General features: G+C 43.5%; 2 protein-coding genes across 2 annotated transcripts; one reads left to right on the forward strand and one right to left on the reverse strand.

Annotated features, from left to right (window-relative positions):
* Positions 1-263: 263 nt before the first annotated feature.
* Positions 264-9,018, forward strand: cars2 (cysteinyl-tRNA synthetase 2, mitochondrial). The gene is made up of 15 exons (XM_053852970.1): positions 264-603; positions 673-723; positions 787-904; positions 1,394-1,465; positions 3,199-3,304; positions 3,379-3,462; positions 3,548-3,680; positions 3,814-3,947; positions 4,016-4,083; positions 4,150-4,216; positions 5,247-5,385; positions 5,457-5,580; positions 5,658-5,762; positions 6,353-6,559; positions 6,623-9,018. Exons 1-15 carry the CDS (start codon positions 404-406, stop codon positions 6,707-6,709), a joined length of 1,695 nt encoding a protein of 564 aa, XP_053708945.1. The 5' UTR covers positions 264-403; the 3' UTR covers positions 6,710-9,018.
* LOC128751769 (DDRGK domain-containing protein 1-like) lies at positions 6,101-11,650 on the reverse strand. The gene is made up of 8 exons (XM_053852984.1): positions 11,458-11,650; positions 9,683-9,832; positions 9,436-9,581; positions 8,860-8,961; positions 8,675-8,797; positions 8,560-8,598; positions 8,363-8,468; positions 6,101-7,012 (listed from the first exon to the last, which is right to left on the reverse strand). The coding sequence occupies exons 1-8, from the start codon at positions 11,543-11,545 to the stop codon at positions 6,852-6,854; spliced, it is 915 nt and encodes a 304-aa protein (XP_053708959.1). The 5' UTR covers positions 11,546-11,650; the 3' UTR covers positions 6,101-6,851.
* Between the last annotated feature and the right edge of the window lie 2,617 nt (positions 11,651-14,267).

Here is a 14,267-nt window from a genome sequence, read left to right on the forward strand (position 1 = left end):
AACCACAAGATGTCACTGTTGGGTCTGTATTTGAAACGAAGGTCATTTCTACATTCCCCTCAATGATCTGCGTTTCTCATTCAACATCAAACTCATGTTAAAAAGACGTGACATTACCATCGAATGAAATAACACCATGGTGGATAGATTAAAACACATTGCGCACTGTCGCGCGTTGCTCGTTTGGCATTTGTCCCTGTTTACTTGCCATAAAAACACTTCGAAGCGAGAAAGGCCACTGCGCACGTGCGCGCATGCGTCAACACTCGAAGGTGCCCATAAACATTCGGTTTGCTGAGCTGTGTGGTGTTGTTTTTAGCCTTATCTTTTACTGAATAAACACGTATGTCCAACCCAGCACGGACTTGCCCATAACAGTTTAATAAGACTGTCCATTTTCAAAATGTGGAATAGAGCTGGTAAGTTGTTGACACAGAAAGCGAAGCTGGTTTATTCGGCCACATGTGTCAGGTGTGCCTCGGCTGCTGACTCCGGGTCCAAATGGGTGAAACCCAGTGGATTTGATACCGGGTTGATGATGTACAACAGCCTGACGAAACGGAAGGAGACGCTAATTCTAGCGAGAGAAGGCGCTGCTACATGGTAGGTGACGCCATTATACGTTCATGCGCGTCAACACTGGAAGTAGAAGTGTTATTTTGTGTGTGTCAGGTACAGCTGCGGACCCACGGTCTATGACCATTCTCACCTGGGACACGCATGGTATGTGCGCGCACACACAGGAAGACGAAAGCTGATATGCACTTTTAACTCGTATGGTTCCAGTTCATATGTCAGGTTTGACATTGTGCAGCGAATTCTGACCAGGCTGCTGGGGATCACCGTCATTCACGCCATGGTCATCACTGACATTGATGACAAAATCATCAAAAGAAGTTTGGAGGTGAGACAATTACCATTTGGTATGAAACTTCTTCAGCGAAGTAAAGGGGGGTTAGAGTTGGGTAACCCAAATACCCTCAGTATTGAGAGTGAGCTGTTTACAGTTTACATTAAACTAGCGTCAATTATCTAAACACTGAGTTCCATAGTACTCTGATGGTGATGATGACGATTTTGTACTTGTTTACGTATACTACAAATAATGGGTAAAAGTGCAATCTGCAGTTGAGTTTTGTCCCAATCCGAAATCAGTATGAATCAGTCATTATTTATCATTGCATCTTTAGACTGAATAAGCATCATCGGTGTTGCTGAGTTGTAAGTGTGTACCTGGGAGGAGGAGGCTCAGACCCAGTTTCTCAATTGGCCTGGAAAACATTGAGAGATGAGGACCTCTTTGTTGCAAAAGATGATGGTTTTGCTTTTCTATATGCACTGATGAGGCATACTCTGATGAGGCAGAAAATGTGTTTTGTCTGTTGTTTTGCAGGAGAACATTTCCCCGACCATCCTCGCCAGGTTTTATGAAGATGAATTTAAGAAAGACATGATGTCATTAAAGGTCTGTTGTTACGATTGCATTATTTATTATTGTTTCACTCTATTGTATGTTGCTGCTGCTGTGTTCAAATGCCAGTCTCTTCCAGTTATTTACGTTGTGTTGTGTTGTGTTAGAATTAAGATGTACAAATGTTAATATGTAATAATTGCAGTTAAGGAGACCATGCTGTCTGATACATGAAAACAAGCGTGGCGGGGATGGGGGAGCTTTTGTTTCACCAGAGTTCAGTGATCGGCTGATGAGGCTTCATGAAACAGTGTCCTTATTTTCAGAGGACACCAGATGGCGCTGTCTGCTCTAAAATCTTTGGATTTAAACAGCCATTTCAATGAAACCTCACATCATTTTTAAACCAAGAGCGCCATCTGGTGCGCTCTGGAAATTTGGACACTGTTTCATGAAGCCTCATCAGCCCATCACCAGCAGTATGCTTTGACCTCCTTGGGGCTAAGTCATCTGTAATAGGACTAAACATGTGCAATGCATTCGGATTGAATTGGATAAAAAGACAACTTTACTACGCTGTAATCTATAAAGACAACAAATCTTTTCTATCAGAGGCGGAATATATTTGAAAGCACATTGATTTAACGAAGGTAGTTGAATGTGTCACGATCGACTTAATGACTCACTCACAGTAAAAAAAAAAAGTGAGAGTACACCCTTTGCAATTTTTATTCAACTTGCAAAAACAGCAAATACTGTGCGTTCCCAACAAGCCTTTGCACATTTGTGGCTGACGGCCCTTCAGCCTTTACACAGCTCTAGTGTATGTTTTATAGAGTGAGAGTATGTCTCTTTGGTCGACCATGATGACGGGTTTCCACGAGCCGTCTAGCGGTAGTTTCCTCGACTAAAGGGGCCGAAGGTAATCGTCTTTTATTTTGGATCCAGCAGAATTGAGTGCAGTATTGGCATGATCAAAACAGTCACACATGTTGCTGAAACGACAGAAATATCCTGTCTATTTGGGTATTTTTACCCCCAGTAATGAAAGGGTGTCTTGTTACTTCAGATCCAGTGGAACAGTATGTGTTAGATGTGGAGAGACAGTTGTCTAAATTTGAATCTGTGGATTAATAAAGAAACGTTCATCTTTTGAGTCATTTGGACGACCAAATACTTTAATTGACTTTGCTTGTTGTTTCTGTAATTGTCATTGTAATTGATGTGATGATTGTGTGTGTGTTCTTGTACTTCTGTCTTTTGTCTGAGAACCTGTATGAGGTTTTGGCCGGTACTCACTTTGCTAAGCCTCATTTTGAGGGTTGATGACTACAAAATAGGTCTGTTATTATAACTGGGTTTTAGTTTGGTTCAGAGTTAAGATTAAGTTTAGCCGTTTGTTTTAGAGGCTGGGGAAAGGGTTATGTCAATGACAGTCCACACAGTATGTGTGTTTGTATGTATGTGTGTTGTTTATCCTACTTTGTGGGGACCAATTCTTGACAAGGACCGTATGACATTGTGGGGACATCTGGCTGGACCCCACCAGGTTAAGCCTCAATTTGAGGATGAAGACTTACCAAAAATAACTGCGACTCTAACTATGTTCCACTTTGGTTCAGAGTCCTGCTTCTGGTCAGCCATGTGTTTTGGATGGTTAGGTTTAGGGGAAGAGGCTGGGAAAAGGGTTATGGCAATGAGAATCCATACAATGTCCCCACATGGATAGAAATACAAACATGTGTGTGTAATATCAGGAACCATAAATGTTTCCTTTCATGCCTCAGGTGATTCCTCCAGCAGTTTATCTACGAGTGACTGAGAATGTGCCTCAAATTGTGGGGTTTATAGAGAGGATCATCAGAAATGGCCACGCTTACCCAACGGAAGAAGGTTTTTATCATCATATCAATATTGTAGATCTACTGTCAAATCAGTCACCTTCTCACGTATGAGTTCTGTTGTAGGTGATGTTTATTTTGACATCAGCTCCATCGGCCATCGCTATGGAAAATTTGCTGCTGCGACAGTTGAGCCTGAAGTTGAAGCTCGTAGGTGGTTTGTTGTTCTCCACTATGACCTGGTTACGCACAGAGCTTGTGACTAATCCAGCAACTTGTGCTTTGTTTATGTTAGTTTCCAACACAGGGAAAAAGGATGTGAGGGATTTTGCTCTGTGGAAACGATCCAAACCTCAGGAACCGTACTGGGAATCTCCCTGGGGGCCTGGCCGACCTGGCTGGCACATTGAATGCTCGACTGTTGCGAGGTGCTTTATCTCTGTCTTCAGTTTGACACTGGCCGGTTTTCTGCTTTTGTTTGTATTAATTGAACAGACATGCTATTTGAATAATACCCAAGTTTGACTTTGCATTTTGCTTGTCTCTGTGTGTGACGTTCAGTTCTGTGTTTGGGAGTCAGTTAGACATCCACTCCGGAGGTATTGACCTTGCCTTCCCTCACCATGAGAACGAAGTGGCTCAGAGTGAAGCTTATCACCAGTGTGGACAGTGGGCCAACTACTTCATCCACTCGGGTGGGTTTCCTGTCCACATCATTATTCCAGTCAAGTTTCGAGCCTCTTCTCTCTGCTTATCCATTCAGGACATTTACACGTTAAAGGGAGCGGAGAAAAAATGTCCAAATCTCTAAAAAACTACATCACGATTAAGGTAAAATTGATCTATTGATTTCTGAAAATTAAGTGATGTGATTTTTTTTTTTTCTCAACAACTCAGGATTTCCTGAAGGCTTACACTGCTGATGAATTCCGGATGTTTTGCCTTTTAACCAAGTACAGATCAGGTATGTTCCTCTTTAATTAATTATTATGAAAATAAATAAATAAATAAATAAACAAGGCTCATGGTGTAACATGTTGTATTTTAACATACTAATTAATTATTGTGTGGTAGATTTTAGGGATTCTCCGATATATCGATCGACCACCAGTCATGATTGGCCGATATCGGCGTGACAGCCAGCGCTCTGATGAAGCCCCGCTGGTTGTGATACGTCCGCTCAGCCCTGCTGCTCACTCGACAGCAGCATGTCTGCTGTGGAGGTTCTTTCAATCTGTCATGTGAAGTTTGCATCCTGCAGCACGTGCACGGGAAAATGCTTCAAATTCAATACACCATTTAAAGCACCAGCACTTGACGGAGCACGGACAGTTTACCGGGCTCATGAAAGTGACTGCTGGTTCCTCAGCAGCAGGCTGTTAGTGCAGCTAATGCTTAGCAACACCCGCCGGTCCGGACGTGACATTCGGAACGCTAAGCTAATAAACATTAATTTCACCAAGCTAGATAAACGGCCTTTCTCCGGGAGACAGAAACGGCCAAATTTGTTGCCGTTTTGCAGTGTTCGTTACCCACCTGAGTCTGAAACTTGTGGAAACTGTCATAGATGCAGTGCTGTCTGTCTCAGAGTCCTGCTACAAAGCAGCCAATATGTCAATGTTTCAGGGACACAGCACAGTCTCTAGAGATTCACCAAACTGCGACGTCTCACATCAAATTAAATGTTTTTCAGTCGTCCTTCTTACGGAATAGTTGCTGCATTCAGAAAGGTTTTATTTCCAAATACCTGTCCCCTGGATAGTGGAACCTTATTAAGTGCAACTATTTTCTTAAATACTGAAGATGAAAATGTCATGAGTATGATTCCATTTTAGTAAAAATGTAATTTTTTGTTGTATCAAAATACACTTTTTCAATTCAATGAATTTGATGTTTGAAACATGTTTATGGTCTGTGCATTGCGAAGACCTGTGCGTTGCTCTCTCTCTTCCACTGACCCTCTTGTTGCACTGTTGTCCTTGGGCTCTTTGCAGGAATAGAGTTCAGTGAGGGCAGCATGCGTGATGCTCAGGTCACCCTCGGAACCATCTCTAACTTCTGCCATGAAGCTGAGGCCTACATGAGGGGCCAGCTTCAGTGTGCGTCTGTGCAGGAAGATGCTCTCTGGGAAAGGTCATTCATCATCTTTCTAACGGTCCAGGTGAAGTAGGTCAGTGAACTGACTCTCCATCATGATGTTCCAGGCTGGCTGAAACCAAGAGCCGAGTCCAGGCTGCTCTGACGGATGACTTCGACACAGCCAGAGCCATGAGTGAAGTGATGAATCTGGTTCATCATGGATACTGCCAGCTCCAACCTTCTACAAGGGTGAGGTTGCGCTCGACCCTGCAACACTAATCCCAGCTTCAAATCATCTGGTCATGTGCTCTTGTGGTTGGGACCAGACTGAGGGGCAGGCGCGCAGCCCAGCTGTGTTTGGAGCGATGAGATCCTACGTTCGAGATGTCATGGACATGTTTGGTATTGCACTGCTGCACAGTAAGGTCACAGTAAGTCATGTTTGCTCCTTCCTTTGACTGAGATCATGTAACCACTCAGGGGTTTGCTCCTGTCTTCTGAGTGGATTAGCAATTCTGGGAAAAAAATGGGAAGAGCCTTTGTTGTTATCCCTTTAACACCACACTTTGAAGTCAGGTTCAAGACTTCACGATTTTTTCACAAGAAGAAAACAAGAAGTTTCTCAAGTCACAACTGGAGGACTAAACATCACGTATGGCAATTTTCTGAGTGTCAGTAGCTGCTGTGATGTGTCCCTCCCAGCTGTACACACATTGTGCTGCAGTGATGAGAAAATCTGGGAAACGTTTGTACAATATTAAAGAAGCTCTGACAAATGTAAAAATATTCTTTATTCGTCCCTATTTACTTCACAGGCTTTTTCTATACTAGAAGCAGAATTTTTATTTCCTCCATTTGGTTTTCAGTGTTCTCACTTTCCACGACTGAAAAGATGTACAGACAACACGTTTCACAAAAATGATTTTCTCATGTAATAAGCATTGTTCTGAAAGGGATGGTTTTCTGAAGCTGGTGACCATTCTATCAAAAGATCCGGTTTGAAGGGGAACTTTCTGTGCAGGAACTGGGTGGCAGCAGCTCTGTGAGCCTTGAGCCCATCCTTGAACAACTGACCAACTTCCGATGCCAGGTCCGAGCATTCGCCCTGACCAAAAAGGATCATCCCAGTGGGTCCAGCAGAGGAGAACTCTACCCTGAGAGGCTTCCCCTGCTCGAGGCCTGTGACAAGCTCAGGGATGACTTGGGCAGTCTTGGCGTCACCATTAAGGTTTGCAGACGTCACTCACAAGGGTCAAGATAAGAAGCCGAGCACTTTCTCCTGTGCTTTCAGGATCGAGGCTCCGCATCCACATGGGAGATAACCCGAGGAGGACCAAGTCAGAGGCAGAGGAGCCAGGAAAACCAGACAACCCGTTGAATCATGGCCAGACAAAGCACAGAATCAGCCTGTTTATTTGGTTGGGCAAATGCAGTTTCAGCCACCTGATCCAAAACTTTGATGATGACCAGATGTATTTTGATGTATCCGTCTGGCTACTCTGGACAGGGATCCGGGGGTGTCAGGCCACGTTGCGAGTTTCGGGTTGCAGGTTGATGAGGGAGTTGCTGGCCTGGGCCAGCTCTGTGATGGACACCCTGCCTCTGTTTCTGATGAACTGAGCCACTGAGTCCAATTCTTCTGGAGTGATGAAGATGAACTTCCCTCGGTCGTCAATCACTCCTGTCGGGAGATGAAGCTACATTAGATCTTCAGCATGATGCTGCTTAATGTCCACACTATAAAAACATAATTTATTTTATTTACAATATTCTATGAACCAGCCACAATCAAATTCAAACAAGTAAAACTACAGACCTAATGCATTATATTTGTTCACATAAAGCTGTGTTTTTTAACAGTGTGTGTGTCGATCTGCAATCTCCCATTTCAGGCTATGTCCCAGTCAAAGGAGAAACAAGTGGTTTTTCAATAGACTCCTGAAAATTGAATCCAGTATTGGTTATGTATCCACCCTGCAGTGCACCAAGGTGCTAATCGTCCATTGTAAATCTGTTCGCAAAATATCTCAAGTTTTTAATCCATTTCAGTTCCCTTTTTTTTCCAGGAAATGTTGCGTTAGGGGCGAGGAATATCCAGTTTTATACCAGAACATAGGCTTTTAGCTAGCATGGCGTCGTGTACTGCAAAACATGAAAAAATGGATGCCCGGTTTTTCTCAGCAGGACGCCCCCAATTTTGCCGGATATGACATTTGCCGTTTCTCGACACTTTTTGTGGCTTGGCTGCCATATTTGTTTAATGGTGTAATCTGGTGGTTCACCACAACTGGCGAGTCGCCACACTTGTGTCATGGAAGTGCTGTGATGTCTGATGCTTACCAAACTAACTCAGTTTTTTTTTTTTTTAATCGTAGGATCCTCCCCACACACAGAATGCCAGCAGAACAGCTTAACAGGGATCCAAATTCACTTGGTTCTATTGATTTAATCAAGAGCCATATATATTTTTGTTTGAATGAATGAATGAATGTTTAAATGTATGAAAGTTTAGAAGACAGACACACAGCTGACACAACTGTTATGTGCTTATCTTGCATAAATATATGAAAGAAGATGAACAAAACTGTAGACATTTAGCTTGTAGTAAGGGAAGGAATCATGATTAAAAAACGTTTAAATGAATGAGGGTCAGCTGAGTGAAACAGCTGCGCAGAAGATTCCTGCATCTGAAAATGTTACTGTGGCAACAGCTACTGAGTTCATCTCTGTTAACCATTATTTGACTCAGATGTTGGTTTTTATAAAAAGTTAGTTTTTTACAAATAGATGTTTACAGCTTGTTTTTTACCAAGCAAGTTGTTATGTCAGTCGTTGACATGGCGCATCTGGAGGGGAACGGGCGGGGCTTTGGACGCCCTGTTTCAAAATCCTAGCTAAAAGCCTGTATCACATTGCTGTGAGGCTTCATGAAAAACAGATCAGCGGGTGTCGCTTTGGAGTATAAGAGATGAAGTTAGTGTTCAACTCTCCTGGCTCACTTCACAGCCAGTTGGTAGAGAGACAAACTAACCTGTAAGGGATCCGTCAGCTAGTAAGTCCTGCAGTCTGGAAATAGTATCCTGAGTCCTCATCCCGAAGTGAGATGCCAGGTCCTCCAGTAGAACCACTTTGGTGCTCTACACCAGAAACACATGCCCAACAGTTGTGTGATAAAGACCAATATGAAATGTTGCCAGTGCTGCAGTCATTAAAGGAAATGCCTCACACCTCAATGTACTGAATGAATTCTTGCAGGAGTCTGCGGGACTGGGAGGAAAAGCAAACATCCAGTCAAAACTCAATTGTTACTTAGATCAAAATCTAATGTGACTCCAATTTAAACCTGGTCCTCTGTCAGATGCTCCTCCTCGCCTTGATCTTCGACCACAAATGAGGCTTTCAGCTTCAGGTACTCCTCCTCCTCCCGTTTCTCCTTCTCCTCTTTTGCACGCTGTTCTGCCTCCTCCTGGAGACACATCAGGACGACTGTGAGCGGCGTCCTCCAAGCCTACAGGCAGTCGCAGTGACCTGTTGTTGTTCCAGCAAGCGTTCCTTCTCCTCCTGCTGTTGTCTTTCTTGCTCCCTCAGTGTCTGCAGCCTCTTCCTCTCTTCACGCTCCTCAAGCTCGGCCTGAAAATAAACACACACACATGTTCCTGGCCCAGTTGGAAACGTTAGAGCTGCGTCTTCACCCTCTACAGGTGACATAAACCACATTTCAAATGCATATTTCAGCAGATGTATTTGTAAGTAGAACTGCACACACAGGCTCAAATGGTTGCCTTCAATAGCTTTTCTGTTTCAGGCTCTAAAGTGGGCTCCAGTCTTCCAGAAACCTTCTGTGCAGGTGATTTTCACAGTGTCTGTGGGGGACGTGGAATTCCCCTTTAATTCCCATGGAGAGTTTACATTTTTGAAATTTTCCGGAATTTTGCAACCCTAGTTCCTCTGCAATTCCTGCACCAACCGTAGTGTAATATCCTATGCGCATATTAATGGTTCCCCTTGTTTCTATACTTCACTTCTCCTGCCTAAGGATCCACTGAAGTAATGCAAAAGGGTTAACATGAAAGAAGTAAGTAGAAAGACACCAGAATCCAGCACCTCTCTTTGGGCTTTCTTGGCCTGTTTTTCCTCCAGTTTTCTTTGCTTCTTTGCTCCAACTTTAGCTGTAGCCTGGAAACTTGGCTGTGCTCCTTCCTCCTCCTCCTCTTCATCATCATCTGCTTCCTCCACTCTTCGTTCCATTTCTGCAATAACACCACACATGGCCCATCAGTGGCAGTTCATGCCAGTCGAGCTCAGAAAGAAGAAAATATTCAATGTGTATTATAATTATAATTCTGTGTACCTGACTCAACGACTTCCCTCTGTGGCCGTCTGTTGGCCATCACATTTGCAAGACCCCTCCTTCTGCGTGGCATCCCAGTTCCTCTCTCCTCAGCCACCCGCGCAGGGCGACCAGCAGCCCGGGCGACATCTCTTTGCTGCTCAGCATCAGCTTACAGCAGAAAGAGACATTAAAATAGTGCAGTAAGTCCCAACGCTAGTTACTCAAAATACCATACAACTAGAGGAGGTCAATAGATACACATGAAACTATTCAGTCATGTCTGACACAGAGCAGTTTGAAGTGATCCATTGTACTCTAGATCAGGGATTCTTAACCATAGGGCCGAGGCCCATGGTTGGGCCGCAAGCGCCCCCTAGAGGGTTTTTTTGTTTTACACCTCTAGGCAGTGAGATGCTCAGTTTTAATGCATTTGCCACATGTAGTGGCAGTAGTGTGTCACTGAATTGACTTGACAGCTGCAAATCTGTGATAGTTACCAATCTTCTTTACCTTCTCTATCTTCTTTAGAGTTTATTAATGAAAAAGAAAATGTTTTATGATATTTAGACGTTTATTCATGACATACAGTTTTTCCAATTTTCTCAACAGTTTGCATCAAGGGTAGTTTGGGTTTTTTCTCCCTTATGTGTGAACATGACTTGCACCCGGTTCTGCTGCTGGTTGGACTTTTCCATGACCAATATCTCTGCGCTGATCACATGGTTTCACGTCATTTCACAAGGTTTTGGTTTGTTGACATGTATGGTTATTGCGCACAAATGAAATCAGTAATTCTGAAATCAGAAATCACAGTAATGAATCAGTTCTGTTACTTGAATGGGACCCGGACCCTTTTGTTCTGGGAAAGGTGGGCACTGATATCAAAAACCTTAAGAAGACAGAACACAGATGCAAAGAAATGAACCCCGTGTGCATGAGTTTTAGGGTCAGAGGTGCCCCTCTTTAGGTTTATATTGGTTCATTCACGTTCGGCGGGGGCCGCTTTGTTCCTTTCTCTGATTTGACAGAAGTAAATCACAATTATAAATGGTTTTAAGGCTTGAAGTCAATATTCCAGTGGCCATAGGTTTGCTTTTCACAGATAAAGACATTAACATAAATGTGCGCATCAAGTCACCTCACTGTATCATACGCATGACTGGATAACATGACGGTAGCACATGTAGAAAGCAGGTGACGACTTGGACAAATGTCTGGAAGTTTGTAACCTGCATCACCACCAAGAGAAGGCGACTTTGCAGGTTCAGAGACCCAAGAAGCTGCACCAAAACCAGTGATGGTTTTGGTGCAGCTGATGAGTGTATTGCTAGCCCTACACTGCATTCTCTCTCCAGGGTCTATTTCAGGAAGCAGGTTTAAAGCCAAGACCTGAGATCTGGGTTGACCAAATCTGAGCTGTCAGCCAATGGTTTCCCTTCCTTACATGTTTACCGAAGCCAGGAAGGAGTTTGTGCGTGGTAGTTTCAGCGTAGTTGACCTGAATAGAAACTTATTATAAAGTAGTTTATATTATATATAAGTTTATAAAAAGTGTCACGGTAATAGTACAATACACCTTAATATCTCATTAAAATTACATTAAAATGAGATTAAAAATGAGAAACGGCCAGCCTACAAGCGTCCAACTTTTCCCCAACTCCGAACCGAGAGACAGCCTCAACTCGTGAATTCATACTTATTTGTTATGCGTGTCGTCAACTTTGCAAGTAAACGATGACAACTGACCGACGTCTAAGAGCAGTGTTAGCTTCACGGTGCAATACGCTTCTCACCTTGCTGTGTTGTACCCCGGAGCTTGACAGCAAATATGATCAAGACGACGAGAATCGCAGCTGATATCAGGTACAATTCAATGTCCATGTCTGAACGATTCGCTAAAACAACAAAATAAAAAGGTTCGTTCCATATGTTTCAAGCTAGAGCTGGAGCAAGGATCGGTGCGCAATGTGTTATGGGAAATCGGGGAGTCCCTCTCTGACGTCACCAACACTGACGAGAACATCCTAATCTCGCGAGAGATAGAGAGAACTCCGAGTGATAGGCGAAACTGTCGCACACGCTCTTCAGTGTTTTTTTTTTAATTTAATTTAATTATTTATTTCACTATATATTTCCACATATAGTACATATATTTCGACTATAGTTTTTTTATTTAATTCTTTGAATGTTTGAATATTTAATATTTCGTTTTTTTTGTTGCATACTTTGTTTTGTTTTGTGTTGATGTCTGGGATAAAATACGTGTTTTCCAGCCATGCCCCTATTCATCGACGATGTTTGGGTAAACTCAGACAAACAGTAAAACATACTCACATTGAAGTGTAGGCCAACGTACATTAGCTACGTTGTTAGAAACAAAGCGTGTGAAGCATTTTGAAAGCGTTCGATAAACGTAAGTAACATGTTGTGGGAATGAGGGGCCACCATCTTGTTTGGTCAGATTTCGTTTTTAATCTGCTACTTTTTAGGATTATTGCATTTGATTTCCAGAGCTTGAAATTGACTCTTCATCATTCCTTCCAAGAGTTGACATAAATATTTCTCCACCAGGCTGACGTTATGTCTAAGGAAACTTTTTTTCTGTGTCAGCTGTGCATTTAGATAGATTTTCAACAAAGATCTGAAAAGTTGACTTCTTTCAGGTCCGTTGTTGATTCACCTTTACCTGTCACTATTGCATTTTATGGCCTCTCAGCCTCATTGTGCCTTTCCCCTCAAGTCCACCTCAGTCAGACGAGGGCCTCCATGCCCGAATGTCCATGTTAGGAAGCGTAGAGTAACCTTGATCAACCTCAGTTCCTTTCGTGGTTGCACTTCAACACTGGACAGATTCATTGTCATGCTGGTTGCGGCAAACTCTGTCCTCCACTTGTGCGTCTTGAATGGTCGTGAATCGTTTGAATGTCCTGCATTGCACCAAGAAGCCCATTTAACCTTAATAGAAAGTCTTTCATGGTGGAGAAAGAATAGGGCCTGAGCTGCGACTAACTCCAGTCGCATTACTAACTGTTTTGCTATGTCATATTTCTGCATGTTATACTTGTTACTTTATGGGGTATAGAACGGAGACTATAAAGTAGTGTACAGTTCAACTACTCACTCAAATAATTCAGAGAGACTCCTACACACAGCCTGCACCGTGCCACCTAAGAGCACCTATCACCTATTTTCAGTGGCTTGGTGTGGCCACCGGAAACGGCGCCATCTTTAATTTGATTTTGTTTTTTTAGCAGGGGAAATGATGGGATTGGAAAAGTAGTGTTTTCGGCTGGACAAGTCCTAAAAGATAACCTCTCAGGAACAGAAGAATGGGCAGACACCAGGAGAAAATGCCCACAAAACGAAAACATATTTTCTGCTTTTTCTTTTCATGATGTAAAGTGATTGAATGAAGGAAATCTTAACCTGAACAAAGCTATATGCAGTGACGTATGGGTCTGGCTCGGCTGGTATCTCCACTGTCAGCAACTGCCATCCATTTTCTGGTAATCCAGGAAAGAAAGTGTGATGAGTGCAGTGGTGGAGAGCACCTGGATGTGCCTCTAAATTTAGATTAACAGTGCAGTGGGTTCATGTGGCAATTTGTGAGTGCTGCTGCAGCAGGGGAGAAAAAGAACAGGACCAGAGTGAAGAGCGAGAATGAGAGCTTGCACCGGCTTATCACTTAATATAATACATAATTTCTCCACAGGATGGACACAAGGCCACCTGGGTGGAACAATCCTGGCATCTACCGCTGAGGCACATGATGCCGGCTCATCCCATCTGTCTGTACGTGTGAGCAAATGTGTGTGGAAATGTCTTGTTTCCACTGATCACACCCTTGGCTGGTAAAAAGTGTGTGTGAGCTTGTCTGAGACGTCAGGATCGTGTGGACACTTCAGCTTAAACTGTCTGGTATCATGAGATAGAAGTTTGGACTTGACGTTTTAAAGCTGAAGGTGAGCCACTGAAGGACACAGTCGTGCCGCAGTCCTTATTTCAAGGTTCACCGCTCGGTTGATTTGCAGCGGGCGGAGGAAAGCGTGCCTGCAATAAGAGCACGCTCGTGTCCCGAAGCCAAACTGCAATATGAAGCACACTGGCCCATTGTGTTAATGACGGACCTGTAGAGGTCACTGTGGCCTGTCAGGAACCACTCCACGTGCGTGGAGCTGAGCCAGCATTTTGTCAGAGCGTGCAGGTGTAGCTGTGGGAACAGGGGAGTGCATGTTGTAATGGAGAGGGGGTGGGACTCTGGTGGAGACAGGAAGTGCTGCAGTACTCAAGGTGACTCCTCTGTAGGTCAAGAAATGAGTAAAGCATTGAGAAGAAATGCCGTCCCATTGAAAGTGCTATTAAGCTATTGTGTGCTCCAAACATTTCCCACCAAACCAAACCACCAGTATCTAACTTCTGGTGGGATGATCCGTAGATGTGCTGTAAGGCAGACCATGGATCCATGAAAGAATCACGACCTCAGACTGGCCCTCCATTTTCGTGTCTTTTCGCGTAAACCATGGCAACTCGCTGAACCAAGCAACAACTGACTTGTTCATGTTGTGTGGTCATATATGTGTGTGTGGCTTTATAGAGCTGTCTG

This window comes from Synchiropus splendidus, chromosome 1, assembly GCF_027744825.2.
Source record: "Synchiropus splendidus isolate RoL2022-P1 chromosome 1, RoL_Sspl_1.0, whole genome shotgun sequence".
Lineage (NCBI taxonomy): Eukaryota > Metazoa > Chordata > Actinopteri > Syngnathiformes > Callionymidae > Synchiropus > Synchiropus splendidus.

What these genes read in the sequence shown, in the direction of transcription:
- cars2 (XM_053852970.1), top strand. Translation starts at nt 404, where the DNA reads ATGTGGAATAGAGCTGGTAAGTTGTTGACACAGAAAGCGAAGCTGGTT. An exon ending in AGAGAAGGCGCTGCTACATG is followed by an intron (nt 604 to 672) that starts GTAGGTGACGCC and finishes TGTGTGTGTCAG; the next exon opens with GTACAGCTGCGGACCCACGG. An exon ending in AGCTCCAACCTTCTACAAGG is followed by an intron (nt 5,581 to 5,657) that starts GTGAGGTTGCGC and finishes GGTTGGGACCAG; the next exon opens with ACTGAGGGGCAGGCGCGCAG.
- LOC128751769 (XM_053852984.1), bottom strand. Translation starts at nt 11,545, where the DNA reads ATGGACATTGAATTGTACCTGATATCAGCTGCGATTCTCGTCGTCTTG. An exon ending in GAGGGAAGTCGTTGAGTCAG is followed by an intron (nt 9,582 to 9,682) that starts GTACACAGAATT and finishes GTGTTATTGCAG; the next exon opens with AAATGGAACGAAGAGTGGAG. An exon ending in GCTTGCTGGAACAACAACAG is followed by an intron (nt 8,798 to 8,859) that starts GTCACTGCGACT and finishes ATGTGTCTCCAG; the next exon opens with GAGGAGGCAGAACAGCGTGC.